The 21,267-nt window shown below is 38.7% G+C and overlaps 2 protein-coding genes across 2 annotated transcripts in view; one reads left to right on the plus strand and one right to left on the minus strand.

Moving 5' to 3' along the window:
• Positions 1–356: 356 nt before the first annotated feature.
• LOC146522988 (type-2 ice-structuring protein-like) overlaps positions 357–21,267 on the plus strand; it is an 88,443-nt gene continuing 67,532 nt past the window's right edge. The window contains exons 1-6 of the mRNA XM_085142822.1: positions 357–520; positions 608–695; positions 891–953; positions 1,218–1,324; positions 1,433–1,567; positions 1,658–1,766. Of these exons, the coding sequence (XP_084998948.1) occupies positions 635–695; positions 891–953; positions 1,218–1,324; positions 1,433–1,567; positions 1,658–1,766 (475 nt within the window). The 5' untranslated portion in view covers positions 357–520; positions 608–634. The remainder of the gene's footprint in view (positions 521–607; positions 696–890; positions 954–1,217; positions 1,325–1,432; positions 1,568–1,657; positions 1,767–21,267) is intronic.
• On the minus strand, positions 2,118–17,994 carry LOC146522989 (uncharacterized). Its single transcript, XM_085148067.1, has 16 exons — positions 17,302–17,994; positions 16,955–17,179; positions 16,407–16,760; positions 16,051–16,281; positions 15,680–15,928; positions 14,883–15,167; positions 14,658–14,745; positions 14,511–14,568; positions 5,840–6,014; positions 4,610–4,966; positions 4,263–4,487; positions 3,715–4,068; positions 3,359–3,589; positions 2,988–3,236; positions 2,610–2,870; positions 2,118–2,331 (listed from the first exon to the last, which is right to left on the minus strand). The coding sequence occupies exons 1-16, from the start codon at positions 17,501–17,503 to the stop codon at positions 2,189–2,191; spliced, it is 3,687 nt and encodes a 1,228-aa protein (XP_085004193.1). The 5' UTR covers positions 17,504–17,994; the 3' UTR covers positions 2,118–2,188.

Below are 21,267 nucleotides of genomic sequence, written 5' to 3' on the forward strand. Positions count from 1 at the left end.
AGACAGGGTAGAAATAGAAAAGAGGGAGAAAACATTTAAAAGAATGGAGTTGGAGGAAAAGGTCAAAGATAAAGTAAACAGATACGCAGGGTGTCTAGTCTAACTGCTGCTTTTTTAACAAAGAATTGCAGACATCACAGGATTAAATAATAAAGCCTCTTTGTGGATGGTAGGGCTGGTGCTGGGTCATGTCTCATATTCAAACACAAATCTATCACATTTCTTTACTGATAAATCCTTGAATAAACATGAACATTATAAACTGAACTTTGCTTGTGCTGGAGAAAAATCAGGTGATCTTCCGGAGGTTCATTGACACAGGATGAGGGCGTTTATGTGCCAGTAAAAGCCCCGGTTCATTTTTCATGCTAAATTTATATTTGCTTTTCTTTCTTTGTGTGTTATGAGTATGTATGACCTCTTTTCTTGTCCCCCCCTGTGAACAGGCATATTTAAGACCAGCAGTCTTCAGCTCCCCACACAGGATCTGCAGACTGAGACCAAGAAAGAAGAACAGAAGGTAACATTGCAAAAGTTTTTTCTTTTCATTAAAATGAATGTTCTCACCACTGGTTTGTAAACCCAATGCAAATGAAACCCCCTTTAGGTCTTTATGAGAGGTTAAGGCTCCGTGATGAAGGCGCTTACTGTGCCTCTGCTTGTGTGCACCATGATGGCTCTTGCCCAAGTTTCTTGTGAGTATTTAAAGGCAAATGTGTAGATATTTTTAGATTTTACATACAAAACGTGATTGAAGAATAGCAGATTTTAGATGTTTCAATCAGTCTGATTTTTTTAAGTGTTAATTGTTCATGAGCATTTTATCTTTGTGGTACTGAATTTATGATACTGTTTTAACTCTCTTGTTTATTTCTTGTCTGTGGCTGAAGCTGTGCCTGCAACTGTTCCAGTTTACAGTAATATACCCTTGACAGATGCTCCTCCTGTACCAGGTGAATGTAAGATGGTTATTTTAGGATGAATATCTCGATGATCCACCTGTAAAAAATTAGAAGAGCACATGCTCTACATTAGTAAAACATTTTCAGCCCATGCCGATGCAGACGTCTGCTGAATGAAACCATTTACAACAGATGCAATATAACAATATTTATTTATTTTAGTTTTTCCCATAAAAGCCAAAAAATGAAGAGTGACAACAGATTAACTATTCACTGGCAGCTCAATATCAACATTTCTTGTCCATTTGTCCTCAGACGACCCTTTTGGTGGCTGGTTTCCATCTTGCCCTGATGGATGGAGTATGCACAGTCAACAGTGCCTCCTCTTTGTTCCAAGATACATGACCTGGGCTGAGGCTCAAGTAACAAAGATATTGATTTTTACACTAAGTATACTATGAAAGCTTGGAGTACATTAATGATGTAAAATTTCTTGGTCACTTAATTCTGTCTGTTTGTCTGCGCTGTAGGAAAACTGTCAGAATCGTGGAGGACAGCTTGCATCTGTGTATAGTGCCAATCAAGCTAACGAGATTCAAAAGGAGGTGCAGCGTGCTGGACGTGGCTATGGACAGTTTTGGGTTGGAGGCCATAATACTCCAGCGGTAAATAGCATGGTGTCTAGCAGTTTATGAAACAATTGCATTTTTAATTAATATGAATTAGCAATTTTTTTTTAAATTTTGCTTTAACAGGATCCTTCCTGGTCCTGGAGTTATTATATGGGCGTGTCTGCTTTTGCTGAGTTTTGCAGAGGAGAGGAAGCTAAACATAAGCACCACTGTTTGCAGATAACTTTTGGTGGTAAGTCTACCCCCCAACCCCCATCAAAAAAAAGAAAAAAACTGCTAGATTCAAGAAGTTTATTGTCATATACACTGCAAAACATAAATGGTGATGCAGAGCAATGAAATTCTTACTTTGCAGGTTCCCTTCACACAACTAAATAATCAACTAACTAAAATAAAGAGTAAACTTAACTCTGAGCGTAGAACATAGCACAGAAGATAATAAAGTAAAACAAGGGCTTTGTAGCTTATCTGTGGGTGTAGACAGAATTTAGAATAAAGTGCAAGTAGTTGCAACACTGTCACAGTGGTAATATTTACAGAGTATGCAATATTAAAGATGCCATGAAATCACACAAATCTGACAAAAACTAGGTTATGAGACTAACATATCAAAGTTGAATATTTTTGACAGAAAATGTATTTCTGACTATTGTCTTAAGATTGACTTGAACAAAAAACACCTTTAAAATCCAAATCAGTTATTAAAACATCCCACCTAATCCAGAGCAGGAGAAAGAGGAGTATGATGACCAGAGCAGTAACAGAGACTGAGAGCATTACAGGAAGTTCCCATGAGCCTGGAAGTAAGTGAAACAAAAACATTGAACTTGATGGGTTAATCAGTGATTGATCATTAAATAATACAATTTTCTCTAAAAATGTTAGAATATCAGGACTTAATGCTGTGAACTAAAACCAAAACTGGATAATCGAGGATTCCAGGATGTTTTTTATTTTTTCAGTTTAATTTCATTTGTGAAAAATTACAACAGTCCCCTCACAGTAGTTTTTATTGTGAGGTGAAAACCAAACAATAATATTATCAGTTTCAACATCAGGTGCATCAGTAACTTACCTGTCACAACAGTGAGATGATGGGAGGTGGAGCTGCGACGTCCTCTTGTGTTCTGGGCTTCACAGTAATAACTCCCACTGTGTTCAGGTCTGAAGTCAGTGATGATGAAGTTCTGTCCAGATGCTTTTGCTGAGTTATCATTCTCCTTGTACCAGGTGTAGTTAGCTGCTGGGTTAGCATCACTGCTACAGGTCAGAGTCACTGAACTGCCCTGCACTAACTCAGAGGGACTGACTGACACAGAGGGAATCTTTGGAGCATCTGGAGGAAACCGAGAAAAATTATTTACATTCAGTGTGAGAAAATTTCCACCAAGAATGAAAACATTACAGGAAACTGTTATCCAAACCGATCACTGATCTGCTGATGTTTACTTACACTGGACATCTATGAATAAAGACACAGAGAGCTGATCCTCAGTCTTGCAGTCGTAGATTCCTCTGTCCTCAGAGCTGATGGAGGTGAAATTATAAATACCTTCTGGTGTTAGAGGCAAGATTTGGTTGCCTTTGTACAAAGTGTTCTTAGCTGCTGGATTAGCATGTGTACGACAGGTCAGAGTGACTGAACTGCCCTCCACTATCTCACCAGAGGGACTCACTGACACAGAGGGAAGCTTTGACGGATCTGCAGATAAAAGATTTCTTTATTAAAGTTGGCGTTTAAACTCATGTAACATTACAGCATGATAAACTGTAGCTGGTTTGGAGCTGTGATATGTTGTTGGTGACACCGTGAATTAAACTCACACACTGATGGAGAGCAGTAATCCTCGTATCCAGAGAAAGCACAGGAGATGTTGTCTCCAGGATTAAAGTAGTCTGTATAAGCAGAGGTTTGCTGTGTCGTGTTTTTCTGTCCGTTCTTGAACCAGACGTAAGAAAGACGACCAGCTGGACTGCAGCTGCTTTGACACTTGAGCTCTGCCTCAGTCTGAGTCTGCTGGACTGATATTATTCTGCTCACCTTCACCTGCAGAGCTGAATATGACAGCACAGCAGTGACATCATGTAGAGAGAGGCTTTATGTGTGGATATGTAAGTCTACATTTGATATCTGAGATCACAAAAACAAAAACCTGCTAACAGTGTGTGTTCTTCAGTACCTGTGACAGTCAGAGTTGTTCCAGGTAAACTACTCTTCAGTTCAAAGCTTTGTGTTTTGAATTTAAAGTGATACTCGGCTGAATCCCTCTCTGTCAGGTCTCTGATTCTCAGATTAGAGCGTCCTTTCCCTGTTTCAATGACCTCAACACGACCTGCATAGTGGGAGTCTGTTCTGAGGTCCTCGGGGTGTGAGCGATGCTGCCACTGATGACTACGTTCAGGACTGAACCAGAATTTGGACACAGCAGGATGTGTATGACTGTAGATGCAAGAAATGTCCACTGATGAACCTTTGAGGGCACAGATGCTTCTGCTGGTGTAAGTCACTCTGTTACAGGTTTGATCACCAACACCTAAAATATATGAAACAGATTTGTTAGAGGAAGATTTGACTGCAGCACCACAGAGCAGGAGGCTGTTGGGACTTATTGTTGATTTATTGGCTTTACTGAGATATAAAATAAACATGAAGATGCAGCAACATCTTTTTTATTAGAAACAGAAATGAATGATATGTTTTGTCAGTGTAAGACTGAAGTAAACTCACACACTGAAGGAGAGGGAAGCTTCTCGTATCCTTTTACAGCACAGGAAATGCTGTCTGTATGATCAAAGGATTTTTCAAAAGAAGACTCCCTTCTGTCAATTTTCAATTCGTTCTGGTACCAGACATATGAATGAGGATCAGGTAGACGACAACTGCTCTGACACGTCACCTTTTTCCAAGTAGGATACAAGATTGGCCAAGTTTTTATCACTTGTGCCTGGAGAACTAAAAATTATACACAGCAAAATATAAAATATACACAACATTTATAGCTTGTAGTGTCTCAAAGTTCCACCAAAACATTTTATTTTGAAAACATGTTATACATTTAAATATAAAAATCATACCTGTGACAGACAGAGTGACTCCAGGTGATCCAGTATATTTCACTCCTGGTTGGTTTGTCACAAATCTGAACTTGTACTCAGCTGAGTCGCTCTCTCTCAGGTCTGTGATTCTCAGAGTGCAGTCTTTGTTATTACAGTGATAATGAACACGACCTGCAAACTCTGCCTCTGTCCTCACATCCACATGTTCATCACCTTTCATTTTAGTAAACCACACAGCTTTTTCAACTACAGTCACGTTCCCATTTACTCTGGATGGGTACGTGTAGGTGCAGCGTATGTCCACTGTTGATCCTTTTAAGGCACAAATGTGAGTAGAGGTGTAAGTCACTGACCAACCATCCTCACCCTGAACTGCTGAAACACATCAGAAACAAAACAATGAATTCTTCTGCTTTTAAAGGTGTGTCCACGCTCTCTACAGTTAACCTGTATGTGAGCTGAGGCAGGAGGACACACACTCTGAAGGTGCAGCGAAGGAATTTCACCTGTGAGCCACGAGGAGGCTGAACTGAAGAGAAAGGTTTTTGTGAGAAAAGAGATGTGACCGAAATAAATGAGAAAAGCAGAAACTGATGTGTGGAACTTTACAGCTGATGGGAAAGTTTCTTAAAACATTGGTCAACCTTTGTCTGCATGTGAGCAGTTATTTATGATGCACTTGCGGGAAGAATTGTCAAACAGGAAAAGTGCTCTCGAAAAAAAACTGATGCTGAAACGAACTAAAAGCAGGTTACAGCTGAGTGATAATAAGAATAATAAGAATAAGACCAAGCAGTCCCAGCGTGACTGCATTCACAGTTGTAAACTCAATACATTTAAAGTACTGATTGTGTAACTGAGGATACAAGCTCTCTGTGAGAGAGGTCGAGACAATTTACGGTTCAAAATATTAAAAAAAAATGTTTTACAGACTGTGTTCAGGTGTTATTTTATATCAACATCATTAAAATGACACTTGGACCTTTGTGTGATTTTAGTGTAGCTTCATTGTTTAACTCAGTTTGTTTCTTTGTGTTGTGTCTGTGTGTTTTCTTGCTAATGTGACAAAATGGAGGCAGAGGAAAGTTTAACAGAAACTTTTTTCTCTTCAACTTTTGCATAAACAGAGCTGGAGCTTAAAATATTTAGAAAGTACTAAACTACAAATGTTCCATATTTCTGTGTATTTTCTTATAGTTAATCAAAAGTCTGTTATCTGTAAAATATGAAAATGTAAATATAAAATACCTGACAAAGTGAGAAGACAGATGATTGCAGCTTGTGCTCCTTTCAGTCTCATGGTTGGTGTCCTCCTCTCTTTGCTGTGGCTGCAGACAAGTTCAAACACATCAGCAGGTAAATGATATATACAAGAAATGATGTCCATCATATTGATCTGATGTGTAGCTGATGGTGCTGTCCACTATAGTTAGTGTGCACAGTTACTGTAAATGCCTAAAAGATTATCGGAGTGCAGAATTTCTGCTTTGCAATCTCACTGTGTTCGAGACACAAACTTCTTAGTTTAACCTGCTGCTTCCTTCCTCTTTCTGACAACTAAAAGTCCTGCAATTTCATCATTTTACTTCTGCATATCCATCCAGTTACAAGAATAAACAGCCAAAGACAAACTGAAGTGGTCCGCACAGCCGAGACAAATATACCACCTCTCACACACTATTATTACACATATGTGAAAATAATAAAACCCTATAGGGTACACGTGACATTTAGGTTCGATGCAGTGCTTTAGGTTCGGCATGCATTGTATCGAACAATACAATTTATTATTTTTATTTTATCAACTTTTCTTTTGACGATGCTGTCTGTGTTGAGCGCTCACTGGATCTGCGTTCGACTACTCCGCCTAGGCTGCACTCCACTGAACGCTACCCAAAATTGAACCTCCCCCACCCTCATTCAGATCTGGTGTTTGGAACTATTTTGGTTTTCATGTGAGGTATGACCCTGAAGGTAAGCGCGTCATGGACTAAAGTAAAACAGTATGTTGGATGTGCCACGCAATGCTCAATTACATTGGTGGGAACTAGTGTGTTAGCGCAGTTAGCTTGTTAACGTGTTAACGTGTTGATGCCGTCCAGCCCCACGCACGGGGCGATCCGCGGTAACTCGTTAACGGAGATTTGCCGTGTTGTGGTGTTAATGTCATTTTAACAAGATTAACGCTGACAGCACTAGTGGGAACACAACGAATATGACTGCACATTTACTCCGACATCATCCTAGTGCAAAGACAAGTGGAAGCAGACAAAAACAACAAGCACGCATGCTACAAACTTTACCCGAGTCATTTAGACAGCCGTTAGCACATGATTCTCCTTATGGGGACCTGATATGTTTAATATGCTGCTGAGAATATAGCCCAGAAGAAGTGTATAGTATAGCTTTTATTTTGGAAAGAGACATTTCTCTGTAATAAACTCTCTTTTCCAAAAATGAGTGATTTCTCGATCAGATAGATTTATTTATTTTTATTATTTTGTTGTTTCAGCGACATTAAATTTAAAAACTGTACTTTTGAGTTAAAATATATATTTATAATTTCAATAAATGACAAAAGGCATGAACATTTTTTTGTATCAAAAAAATATCGAACCGTGACACTAAAGTATCGAACCGAACCGTGAATTTTGTGTATCGTTGCACCCCTAATATATATATATATGTATAATATATATATATATGTATATATATATATATATATATATATATATATATATATATATATATATATATCAATACAGCCACGTAAGACAACTATTGCCTGTAGGGTTTATCTAGGCCAGTGGAACACAAGACCAACAAACTGCACGACAAAACAAGATAAGACAGAGTTTTTTGTCTTTGTGGCTCGCAAGGGAAGCCAGCCCAGGCCTTCACCTGTCCTTAGCCAACTTCAACTGATTCCTTTGCTACAGCACTTTTTATTGTCAGCATGCAATCATTCATGAATATGCCATTACAAATACATGTGACCAATATTCCCTCTAATTTTTTATGTGTCTGAGCGACTGCACAAACTTCCTGAGCGATCTCTTGGACCACTGTGAGCAACAGCAGACATGTGCACTGTGGTCACGCCAGCATCGAATCCATCCAAGTTACAAGTTAAATTACAGTATTTACATTTATGTTAGACTACTTTTAATTAACTGCTTTAGCCCACTTACAATGAAAATTAAAAAAAAAAATCTTGTTTATGACCTGTGTAGTATGTTAACACTCTTGGAAGTAAAAATAACTTGAACTCCAACTTTGAAAACAAATGAGCAGTGTTGGGACTAACGCGTTATTAAGTAACGCGTTACAGTAGCTACGTTATTATTGTGGTAACGAGCATGGTAACTAGTTATTATGCCAAAATCAGAAACGCGTTACTCGTTACTGGGATTTAGATCGTTATTCGTTACTTCGTGTGGTGGCTATTGCGGCGCTTCCACAGATTCAGTAACATTAGCAAGTGGTGGAGGCCAACAGGTGGATGAGAGAAAGGGGAGGCAAGAGGAGAGACCCGAGGCGGCCGCCCGTCCGAGTGTCAGGTGAACTGAACTTCAGGTAAGAAGTTATGACCTGCAGTCTATCTGGGTCAGATATAAACCAAGTTTAGGTGCAGTTTATTTTCGTTATTCTGACTTTTTCGTACTGCGTACTAGCTAGCATGACAGGGTTTCTATACAGCTGGGTGGGTGCTATGATGTTACTGAGCTTGAACTTTATTTTGTTCCTAAGGTTAATTATTAGAGTTTCCAACCATCCCCTAAAAAACAGAATCCTCTCGTATTCAGAGAAAACATTATGCGTTTTGTAATGAGGTGAAAAGGAACGCACTTTGTCCCGGACTTCAGATAGAATAAAAAAGACACAAAGCTGGAGTTATTCTGCGCCTTTAAGCTGTCAGCTGCCTCTTCTTCTCTCATTCTCTCTCCCTCCCTCTCCTGTTTTTACTTCAATCATGAAACTGATCAATGATCAGCTGATCGGCTTTTCTCTCTTGTTTGTTTATCGCCCACTTCGCGCCAGAAAGAGGAAACCAGCAGATGTCGCATTAAGCAACAGCAGCACGTTTGATCAGCTGTTGTTAGAATTTATTTAATATTAATTTCTAGTACAGCTGATGTTTGCTGGAGCCACAGCTGTAAAAGCTGCTGGTCATGATATCGGTTTGGATATCTGGTGAGAGGGAAACATGAAGATGAAACCAGGAGACGTCCTTACTGAATCATCAGAGCTGTGATGAAGAAACAGGTTTACATTTTAGGTGACATGAATGAGTTGAAGGGAAGTTATGAACTGTTTCTGAGAGATAAATAACACCAGGATCCTTTTCTAAGTAGCTGACAGCTGGTTACTGTGCAGGGGCGGGTCTAGCAAAGTGTTACCAGGGGGGCAGGTAGGGCATTAACAGGGAAAGGGGGGCACAAAGAAATACTTTCTTATTCTCATTTAAAATGTCTCACTTTTAATAAATAATTATCTGAGACTTACAACAAACGATTGATAGATTGATACATATACACCATCAAGACAGTGAACATCACTGTCACAACAGTGTTTGTTTTCATTCAAAGGCTTTATGATTTTTCCTATAATGGTGGGCCGGTCTCTAGTCAAAATGCCGATATTTTGTCCCAGTGACGTAGGCTGGAATTATGGCGGCGGTCAATGACGGTCCAGGCGTGGGATTTCTCTCGTGGAAATATGCACATTATCTTTTCCTTTCTATTGGTAGGTGGCACAGTGCACTTGTGGCAAGTAAGCAAGCTAGAAGACTGGCAAAGTTGCTGGGTATCCAGTTACGGAAGCAACACATTAACAAGAGAAGTCTGAGTAAAACCAAAGTTACTTTCCCTATAACTAGTTACTTTGAAAGTAACGAGTAACTTGAAGTAACTGAGTTACTTTTGATGGAAGTAACTAGTAATGTAACTAAATTACTAATTTAAAGTGACTTACCCAACACTGATTATGAGTCTGTGGTCTGGGAGAGAGTTCTGTAACTCCCTGTCTGCAAAATACAGTAAATAAAGACCAATGTTTGGCAATTAATTATATAGTTACTTCTTCAAAAAAGTAACTGAGTTTTGCAAACAACAATTTTTTTTGCAGCTGTTTATCTAAAAATGCAGCCAAGGCATTTTTTAAACAAACATTTTAAACTATTTACAGAACAATCAGCTGTTCTGCATCAAATTTGATGCCACACAAATTATTTGTGTCACTCCAAAAAATAATTTCTGTCCACTATGAGATAAAGGAGAACAACAGCCTGATACCTACAGTCCTGACAACAGCAGATGTATCACTCCTGTAACACCTGCAACATTCAGCAGTTGCCTCATTGTTCTGACACACACAACAAAACTATTGACTACACTACACACTAACTACACAACATTTGCGCTAAACGTTGCAAATGTCTCACATCTCAAAGCACCGTATCTTAACAACTAAATGCCATGTTTTGATTGGTTGACATGGTACATTTTTCGAGCAATGGGAAAGGGTAGGGGGTGTATTGGTTTTGTCTTTGCTCACAGGTGGACAGTGCATTCGAGCGTTTTCCTTAAAAATCACAGTTTTCAGCATTTCTTCCCACAGTAAATATGAACAACGGTAGTATCCAGGAAAACCAAACATTGCATATTTTTTTATCACAACTCTGGTTTTTCGTGGCCTATCAACACAATTTAAAAACTGGTGTAAAGTCCACAAGTTTTCCGTCAATTGTTCCGTCTGTCCTGCTCACATCTCCAGTGGTTGTACACGTTGTCATTAACGTGGCTTCAGTCCACGTCAGCTGCTTTGCTAGCTAAAACACCGGTGGCACATATTTACTTTAATTTCAATTCAGGTTAGAATCTGTGCAGCTTAGAGGGAACATTGTGTGACATTCTTAAGCAACATCAGTGTCTATATTCTGTATGTGTGTGTGTGTGTATGTTTCCAGCTATACCATACATAGACATACGACGTTTCCATCCAACCATCCATCCATTTGCTTCCGCTTATCCTTTTCAGGGACGTGGAGGGCGCTGGAGCCTATCCCAGCTGTCATAGGGCGAGAGGCGGGGTACACCCTGGACAGGTCGCCAGTCTCTCGCAGGGCCACATACGACCTTTCAATTAACTTAAACTGTGTGTATGAGGTATGAAGAAAAGCAGAAGTACGCGTCTTGCTAAAATATAAAAACATGAACTTGCAGTTTGACATTTAAAGGTGTGAAGTCTTACAATTTAAGACAACAAATAAGACAGTCTGGTTTCTACAGCTATAATGGAAATTATAACGTCAAGGCTGCTTCCGCTTATCTCATGGTGCACAAGTGCACACAGACTCTTATCAGACCTAATAAGGATAAGATACTTTATCGGCATACAAATGATTATATATTTCTAAGAATAAATGACAATACAAAAAATATCAATTCCGACATTGCCCATAGTACAAGATACTGAAAAACAAAGACTCACTGAAAGAAAAGAAAAAAAAAAGAATAAATGGCTAAAAATAATGGCTGGCTATTTTACAAAGGATGTGAATCTTCAAGAAACATCAACCTGCCATTGCTGTACCCGACTTGTTTGCATGGGTGTTTGGTTCAGCTGGTGATTCACCATTTAGCCAATTGGGCCACTTAACAGTTTGACTAAGTTTCTGTTGCTTACAGATATCCAAAACACAACACTAAAGAAAAAGAAAAACAGATTCAACAAATGCATGACAAAGGAGAATCATCATGGTTTAATCGCTGTGAAAATGAGAAACAAACATGAATATTGCTGGTGCCCCTTTTTGCACACAGCTTAAATACATCATAATAAAGCTTTGAATCAACACTGTTCTAAGATATTTATAACATTCAACATATTTCACAATGTGAGCTTTAACTGAAGTCTAAGAGAAATGATTTTGTGTGTATAAGTTATTTTATTGTAGTGTCTTTGCTTAACAATATCTTCAGGCAGCTGCTGTGATTTAGTGCTACATAAACTTACCTTTTTTGAGTGCAAGGTTTAAGTAAATGACTATAAATGTATGTTATCGGGTCCTTAAGACTTATTTATTATGGAGTGGAAGGCCAGACTCTGAGTTAGCATCAGTTAACTCAGAGTCTGAATGGAAGCCATGCAGAGTGACACTGCTGCTATTCTTTGGGTCCCAAAGGCTTGCTGTTTTTCTAAGACTGGACATGAACCAGCTTATTTGCAGCCATTTTGCTCTCCAAGTCTGCTTTATATTTCCGTCAGACTTTCAATTTTCAGCTCCTTACTGGCTATCTGGAGGTCAGAAGGTGTACCATGTTTAAAGATATGATTCCTTTTCTGTATGCTGGACTTCACAGATTTAGTCACCCAAGGTTTATTGTTAGGATACATTTTAACTCGCCTTGAAGGAATTATCATGTCTCTACAAAACAGTGCAAAAAAATAAAAATACTGACAGCTGGCCTTGCTTGCCAGGGGTTGAAAGGGTCCCACACCTTTGATGTCCTAGCTGATGCCCTTGATGACATTCATTGTCAATACAGAATAAGGTGGGAAGTCGTAAGAACTACACCAGACAGTGGCTCAAACTTTATAAAAGCATTCCTTGTGTTTGGTGAACAACGTCGGCCTGAGAAAGCAGCATCAGAGTCGGATCAAGACTTCTGAAGAGACCAAAGGGGACTACCCAGACATTCATCATCCTGGAGCAAGATGCCAGTCTTGAGTATCAGATTCTTCCACATCAAACGTGTGCATGCCACCTATTAAATTTAGTTGCCACAACAGATGCTGCAAGAGATGCATGATGCATACAAATGGCTATCACCTGGAATAAGTCGGGTCGGTCCTACATGGCAGAAATTGTGGAAAGTAAATGAATTTTCCAACTTATCCGGCCCAATCAAACTCAGTGGAACTCAACATACATAGATCTGGAAAGAATCACACGGCTCATGCAAGAGAAGGGGGAGGATGCTATCAGGAATGACTGTGAAGAATTCATAGTGAAAAGTTTTTTGTTTCTAAACTATGGAGTAAAAGACAAATGGAAAACAATGGCTGAAGCTACCTCAGTTATTAGTTTATTAGCCCCTCCCTGAGCCTGGTTCTGCCGGAGGTTTCTTCCTGTTAAAAGGGAATTTTTCCTTTCCACTGTCGCCAAAGTGCTTGCTCATAGGGGGTCATATGATTGTTGGGTTTTTCTCTGTATCTATTATTGTACGATCTGTACAATATAAAGCGCCTTGAGGCAACTATTGTTGTGATTTGGTGCTATATAAATAAAATTGAATTGAATTGAATGGGCAGTAGATCAGCTCTCCAAGGTTTCCTCATCTATCCAAAGAGCTGTGACCCCTATGAAACTTTGCTGGTGTGCTGTCCAACAATCTGTAATGGTGGCAACATGGCTGACTTTACTGAGGTGCAACATCAAAGTTTTTTTCTTCTTATTGGCAGCCTCCTCTATTATGGTCGAGTATGCCTGCAAATGACTTTTCATTGTGGATTCAGTGTCAATGAAAGTTATCTAAAAGAAGGTTGTTCAACCACAGAAAATGACCTTCACAAATGAAATTAATCACGAGCTTGTCAACCTTCGCCTGTAGTACTTGTATGTTTGCACCCACTGTCATCACATCACTGATTTTTATTTTCTTCCTACTCAGATTTTATGTTTTTTGTCTGAATTTAGATTAATTGTTCTAATAGAGTACGTGAAGGTGAATAAATGGATTCTTGTCCTGAATCACTGCTTGTGAGTGTGTCGGCTCCTTGTCACAGTGTACTACATAAAGGTAGACTCTAGCTAAATTGTTTGGTGCTGGTAAAGATCATTATGAGGTCAAGCTCATCATTATTTTTATCTTTGCATATGCATCCAATGACTGCTTTAATGTAGGTCACATATAGCATGCTGTGTCAGGTCTTGGGATTGTGCTTGTAAATCTATCCAGCTGCTGATAACTGGCAGAGTTTATAATCTTGGCATTTTTTTTTTCATATCAAATCCAGCGATGTCTGAATTCATGAAGCAGTTATTTTTGCTTTATGGTGTGTTCTACCTTTGTAATAATGTGTTGCAATGACAAGCATCAACCTCTGAAAGAGAAGTACATGAAACGTCTATTTTGAAAAAATAAAGAGTTTATTTCAACTCGAAAAACAAAACTTGTTGCATAATGATGACCTCTGTAGCATTCACAGGGAAGTGATCTTCAATATACAGAGCTGTTGTAGCTGCAGGTTTTTCTCTTTTGTTAACAAAAAACAAGCCGCAAGTGCTGTAAAATATTTTCTTCTAGATCAGCATCTTTTTGTTGGGAAAGCAGTTTTTACTGCATCTTTAACTTTTACAAACAAATGAATCTAAAAATACACCTCGGATAAGAACTTCTGTACTACACATAATCTGAACAGGTAACAGAAGACCAAAAATAAGCTGTAATTCTAGTCTAACGTCTAATGACAAATAAACTTTATATAACTGGAGCTAAAAGTAAAAATATAAATCTGTATGCATCAGCATCACTCTCCACTGTGCTGTTTTTTTACTTTCTGTTTCCATCAGCTGAGTCCTGTTTATGATTTGACTGCATCTGTACAAAGTAACAGAGTTTCTGATTAGATCTTCTCAAAAATTAGATGGTGAACTTTTGCTTGGAGGTTGGCCTGATGTTTCCATCCAACAAACTCAAAACAGATTGTCATGGATACAATCAGATTTCTTTTTAAAATGTGGTCAAATGTTTTTACAGAAATTAACTTTTCTACTAAAAATCAATTTGTAATAAACTACTAAAATATTTACAATAGCATGGATAATGATAGTATATTAAACAGAGTAAGAGATTAGACAAGATGTTTCAACAACATCAATTCAATTCTGACACTGTCTCTATCTCACTCTCACCTCCATTGTCTCCATACGTTCATTTGATTCAGCTGTAGAGCTCCAAGGTTTCTTCTTGCTAATAATAAATAATCACATTTTAAATGTAAAACTATTAAATTAGAAAGTCAAAGACCACTTCTGCAACAGAGCGATGTTTTATTTTACCTCATCCACAAAATCACAAGAAGCAGAGGAATCAGCATCAGGACCACCAAAGTTAATCTGATAATATTCTGTATTATTATTGATTTCCCTAAAAATGGAGAAAGAAATTTGATGGGATTGAGAGAGAGCATACACTTTGTTTTTGAAAACCTGGAGAGGAATCTTATTTTCTTTGTAACTGTTGTTTTAGTAATGCATCAGTGAAAATTGTTGCGGTAAACAGACTTGTAAATGTAGAAAGAGCACCTGTCACAACAGTGAGATGATGGGAGGTGGAGCTGCGACGTCCTCTTGTGTTCTGGGCTTCACAGTAATAACTCCCACTGTGTTCAGGTCTGAAGTCAGTGATGATGAAGTTCTGTCCAGATGCTTTTGCTGAGTTATCATCCTCCTTGTACCAGGTGTAGTTAGCTGCTGGGTTAGCATCACTGCTGCAGGTCAGAGTCACTGAACTGCCCTCCACTAACTGACCAGAGGGACTGACTGACACAGAGGGAATCTTTGGAGCATCTGGAGGAAACCGAGAAAAATTATTGTGAAATTTTTACAGCAACATTTTAATATTCAGTGTGAGAAAATTTCCATCAAGAATAAAAACATGACAGGAAACTGTTAATCACTGATATAATGATCATATGATGTGATATGATCATAATTCATATGAAAATAAGAATTCTTATAATACTATGATATTAACTATTATCATAATTTGTGCTATGTGTGCTGTATATATTATATTAGAAATACGTTCAATATTATTTGTGCAGATTTTATCAGTAAGGAAGCTCAAATATTGATCGATAACTTATGGTGAAAGGGGCATTAAAGAAGTGTGAACTTCTTCCAACTCATTTTTGATATTTAGCTGAATCAGAACAGGTGAAGCGATATTGAAATGTAGTTGCGTTATTTGTATAGCCTTTTGTATTCTTTGCTCAATGAACTTCTGTGTATTGTTCATATGATGGAAATAAATTGAACACAACTCCCAGCTGATCACTGATCTGCTGATGTTTACTTACACTGGACATCTATGAATAAAGACACAGAGAGCTGATCCTCAGTCTTGCAGTCGTAGATTCCTCTGTCCTCAGAGCTGATGGAGGTGAAATTATAAATACCTTCTGGTGTTAGAGGCAAGATTTGGTTGCCTTTGTACAAAGTGTTCTTAGCTGCTGGATTAGCATGTGTACGACAGGTCAGAGTGACTGAACTGCCCTCCACTATCTCACCAGAGGGACTCACTGACACAGAGGGAAGCTTTGACGGATCTGCAGATAAAAGATTTCTTTATTAAAGTTGGCGTTTAAACTCATGTAACATTACAGCATGATAAACTGTAGCTGGCTTGGAGCTGTGATATGTTGTTGGTGACACCGTGAATTAAACTCACACACTGATGGAGAGCAGTAATCCTCGTATCCAGAGAAAGCACAGGAGATGTTGTCTCCAGGATTAAAGTAGTCTGTATAAGCAGAAGTTTGCTGTGTCGTGTTTTTCTGTCCGTTCTTGAACCAGACGTACGAAAGACGACCAGCTGGACTGCAGCTGCTTTGACACTTGAGCTCTGCCTCAGTCTGAGTCTGCTGGACTGATATTATTCTGCTCACCTTCACCTGCAGAGCTGAATATGACAGCACAGCAGTGACATCATGTAGAGAGAGGCTTTATGTGTGGATATGTAAGTCTACATTTGATATCTGAGATCACAAAAACAAAAACCTGCTAACAGTGTGTGTTCTTCAGTACCTGTGACAGTCAGAGTTGTTCCAGGTAAACTACTCTTCAGTTCAAAGCTTTGTGTTTTGAATTTAAAGTGATACTTGGCTGAATCCCTCTCTGTCAGGTCTCTGATTCTCAGATTAGAGCGTCCTCTCCCTGTTTCAATGACCTCAACACGACCTGCATAGTGGGAGTCTGTTCTGAGGTCCTCGGGGAGTGAGCGATGCTGCCACTGATGACTACGTTCAGGACTGAACCAGAATTTGGACACAGCAGGATGTGTATGACTGTAGATGCAAGAAATGTCCACTGATGAACCTTTGAGGGCACAGATGCTTCTGCTGGTGTAAGTCACTCTGTTACAGGTTTGATCATCAACACCTAAAATATATGAAACAGATTTGTTAGAGGAAGATTTGACTGCAGCACCACAGAGCAGGAGGCTGTCAGGACTTATTGTTGATTTATTGGCTTTACTGAGATATAAAATAAACATGAAGATGCAGCAACATCTTTTTTATTAGAAACAGAAATGAATGATATGTTTTGTCAGTGTAAGACTGAAGTAAACTCACACACTGAAGGAGAGGGAAGCTTCTCGTATCCTTTTACAGCACAGGAAATGCTGTCTGTATGATCAAAGTATTTTTCAAAAGAAGACTCCTTTCTGTCAATATTCACTTCGTTCTGGTACCAGACATATGAATGAGGATCAGGTAGACGACAACTGCTCTGACACGTCACCTTTTTCCATATAGGATACAAGATTGGCCAAGTTTTTATCACTTGTGCCTGGAGAACTAAAAATTATACACAGCAAAATATAAAATATACACAACATTCATAGCTTGTAGTGTCTCAAAGTTCCACCAAAACATTTTATTTTGAAAACATGTTATACATTTAAATATAAAAATCATACCTGTGACAGACAGAGTGACTCCAGGTGATCCAGTATATTTCACTCCTGGTTGGTTTGTCACAAATCTGAACTTGTACTCAGCTGAGTCGCTCTCTCTCAGGTCTGTGATTCTCAGAGTGCAGTCTTTGTTATTACAGTGATAATGAACACGACCTGCAAACTCTGCCTCTGTCCTCACATCCACATGTTCATCACCTTTCATTTTAGTAAACCACACAGCTTTTTCAACTACAGTCACGTTCCCATTTACTCTGGATGGGTACGTGTAGGTGCAGCGTATGTCCACTGTTGATCCTTTTAAGGCACAAATGTGAGTAGAGGTGTAAGTCACTGACCAACCATCCTCACCCTGAACTGCTGAAACACATCAGAAACAAAACAATGAATTCTTCTGCTTTTAAAGGTGTGTCCACGCTCTCTACAGTTAACCTGTATGTGAGCTGAGGCAGGAGGACACACACTCTGAAGGTGCAGCGAAGGAATTTCACCTGTGAGCCACGAGGAGGCTGAACTGAAGAGAAAGGTTTTTGTGAGAAAAGAGATGTGACCGAAATAAATGAGAAAAGCAGAAACTGATGTGTGGAACTTTACAGCTGATGGGAAAGTTTCTTAAAACATTGGTCAACCTTTGTCTGCATGTGAGCAGTTATTTATGATGCACTTGCTGCAAGAATTGTCAAACAGGAAAAGTGCTCTCGAAAAAAAACTGATGCTGAAACTAACAAAAAGCAGGTTACAGCTGAGTGATAATAAGAATAAGAAGAATAAGACCAAGCAGTCCCAGCGTGACTGCATTCACAGTTGTAAACTCAATACATTTAAAGTACTGATTGTGTAACTGAGGATACAAGCTCGCTGTAAGAGAGGTCGAGACAATTTACGGTTCAAAATATTTAAAAAAATGTTTTACAGACTGTGTTCATGTGTTATTTTATATCAACATCATTAAAATGACACTTGGACCTTTGTGTGATTTTAGTGTAGCTTCATTGTTTAACTCAGTTTGTTTCTTTGTGTTGTGTCTGTGTGTTTTCTTGCTAATGTGGCGATCGTGGCTCAAGAGTTGGGAGTTCGCCTTGTAATCGGAAGGTTGCCGGTTCGAGCCCCGGCTTGGACAGTCTCGGTCATTGTGCCTTGGGCAAGACACTTCACCCATTGCCTACTGGTTGTGGTCAGAGGGCCTGGTGGCGCCAGTGTCCGGCAGCCTCGCCTCTGTCAGTGCGCCCCAGGGTGGCTGTGGCTTGCCATCACCAGTGTGTGAATGGGTGGATGACTGGATATGTAAAGCGCTTTAGGGTCCTTAGGGACTAGTAAAGCGCTATATAAATACAGGCCATTTACCATTTATTTAATGTGACAAAAGGGAGGCAGCAACTTTTGCATAAACAGAGCTGGAGCTTAAAATATTTAGAAAGTACTAAATTACAAATGTTCCATATTTCTGTGTATTTTCTTATAGTTGATCAAAAGTCAGTTATCTGTAAAATATGAAAATGTAAATATAAAATACCTGACAAAGTGAGAAGACAGATGATTGCAGCTTGTGCTCCTTTCAGTCTCATGGTTGGTGTCCTCCTCTCTTTGCTGGGGCTGCAGACAAGTTCAAACACATCAGCAGGTAAATGATATATACAAGAAATGATGTCTTTGCGATCTCACTGTGTTCAAGACACAAACTTCTCAGTTTAACCTGCTGCTTCCTTCCTCTTTCTGACAACAAAAAGTCCTGCAATTTCATCATTTTACTTCTGCATATCCATCCAGTGACAAGAATAAACAGCCAAAGACAAACTGAAGTGGTCCGCACAGCCGAGACAAATATACTCACACACACTATTATTACACATATGTGAAAATAATAAAACCCAATAGGGTACACGTGAAGTTTAGGTTCGATGCAGTGCTTTAGGTTCTGCACGCATATGTACCGAACAATACAATTTTTTTTAAATTTTTTTATCAACTTTTCTTCTGACAATGCTGTCTGTGTTGAGTAGTGATGTGCGGATCGATACTGAAATATCGATTCCTCCGATACCAGTCAGTTATGTTCTAGAATTGATACTCATATTAAAATATCGATATTTTAGTACTTTAGGGTAAATTTGTAGTTTATCATTAACAGGAACAGAGTGGGAAGAAACTATATCATTTGGATTGTCTACATTGGAAGGAACTACTTAGACTTCCGCCTGTCATAGTCATGTGCGAAGTACATCTGTATAAATGTGTCCAGCCCCTTTGGTGTGCACACTCACAACAATGGCTGAGCGTAAATGGAGTCATGTGCAGACGTATTTTACTTCCACAAACGGTTGAGACGTAGTTTGAAATACAGGTGGCAAGAAAGTGAGGTGTTGTGGCAACACTACTAACCTCATCAAGCACTTCAGAGTAAATCATATCACAGAATATGATAAACTTATGTTGAGGCGAACTGAAGAGGAGGACAGGGACAGGTGCTGCTAGGGCGAGACAGACGTCTCTCAGGGAGTCCTTTAGTGCTGCAGGCAGGCAAGGTGTTCAAATAGCGCACTTCAGTGTTTTTTTATTTCTATATGATAACTGTGCATTATTAAGCGATAAGAATAAGTAATCCGATGTCCATATATATATATATATATATATATATTTATATATATATATATATATATATATATATATATATATATATATATATATATATTTTATATATATATATATATATATAAAAAATATATAAAATATATATATATATATATATATTTTATATATATATATATATATATATATATATACAGCCACATCAGACAACTATTGCCTGTAGGTAGTGATGGTGAGATGAAGCCTCATGATGAACTGAAGCTTTCCACCCAATTGGTCGACTCATGATTCGAAGCATTGTGATGATTCATTTGCTCTACTGCGCCATCAAGTGGACAATTCAAGTGAAGCGGGCTCTGTGATTATAATGATGTGTAAACCTCTAAACTGAATAAATAAATTGTTTTCTTGGTTATTTATCCCGAATATTGTCTCAGTATGTCTGATACAAAAGAGAAAGTGGAAACTATCAGGACAGAGTTTTGGTATGATTGTGTAACTGTTAGCCTCAGACAGTCAGTCAATAGTATAATTCAGATCATAGATCAGTACATTTGCATATTTTTATAACTATAAAAAGAAAGCTGACACTTTCGAGACTTTATCTAATGTGTAAGCATCACATCAGATGCCTTAGATTAGAATCAGTGAGCTGTCGGCTTTCAGCCCCGACCGTGTCCGTGCTGTCTGGTGAGAAAGGCGACATCTCACTGATTCTGACGCGTCAGCGCTTTGTGTTTACGTCTTTGTGCAGAATCGGTGTACCTGCTCTCATTTACTGTTTTAGCTGTTTGGTGGTGGTTGAAATGTAGTAATATTTATATTAAAAATCGATTCAGGATTTTAATGAATCGATATCACGTTATCCAAGCTAGAATCGATTTTAATCGATAATCAAAACCCGCTAGTACCTGTGTAATCATGCTTATGTACATCTGGATAATGACACAAACTAGTATTTGGCGCTTCACTTTTTAATAAACTAAAAGACAGAAATCAGATTATAGGATCTGTAGTGTTGTTTATTTATATTATGGTGCTTATCATTTGTGATATTTATTACTGTGTGCATACTTTATTAGGAGAGATAAAATGAAATAAAAAATCTCTTCCTTCCTGGTTCCATCGAAGAAGAAATGCTCAAGTAACCATGTAACACGTACGTAATCCAATTCCACGACACAGTGTGATGGGAAATCAGCTGTGTTTTTCTGCCCATTTTATTTTGAATCTGGCGCGAACCGGTGAACCAGTCCCTGAATCAGTCACGTGGTACGGACTGCCCGCGAGGCCTCGAACGTCACTGCATACGTAATCAAAGCAAGCCCCGATACGCGCTTCACAGAAACGCCCCCGAGATTACCCGACACACGATTCGACGCT

The sequence above is a fragment of the Neolamprologus multifasciatus genome, chromosome 3, assembly GCF_963576455.1.
Source record: "Neolamprologus multifasciatus chromosome 3, fNeoMul1.2, whole genome shotgun sequence".
NCBI lineage: Eukaryota > Metazoa > Chordata > Actinopteri > Cichliformes > Cichlidae > Neolamprologus > Neolamprologus multifasciatus.

Excerpts from the sequence above, each read along its gene's own strand:
- LOC146522989 (XM_085148067.1), bottom strand. The coding sequence starts at position 17,503 with ATGAAAGGTGATGAACATGTGGATGTGAGGACAGAGGCAGAGTTTGCA. Across the intron at positions 15,168-15,679 it reads TTTATTCATAGATGTCCAGT|ATGCTCCAAAGATTCCCTCT; the intron begins GTAAGTAAACAT and ends GGTTTCCTCCAG. Across the intron at positions 2,871-2,987 it reads TTTATTCATAGATGTCCAGT|ATGCTCCAAAGATTCCCTCT; the intron begins GTAAGTAAACAT and ends GGTTTCCTCCAG.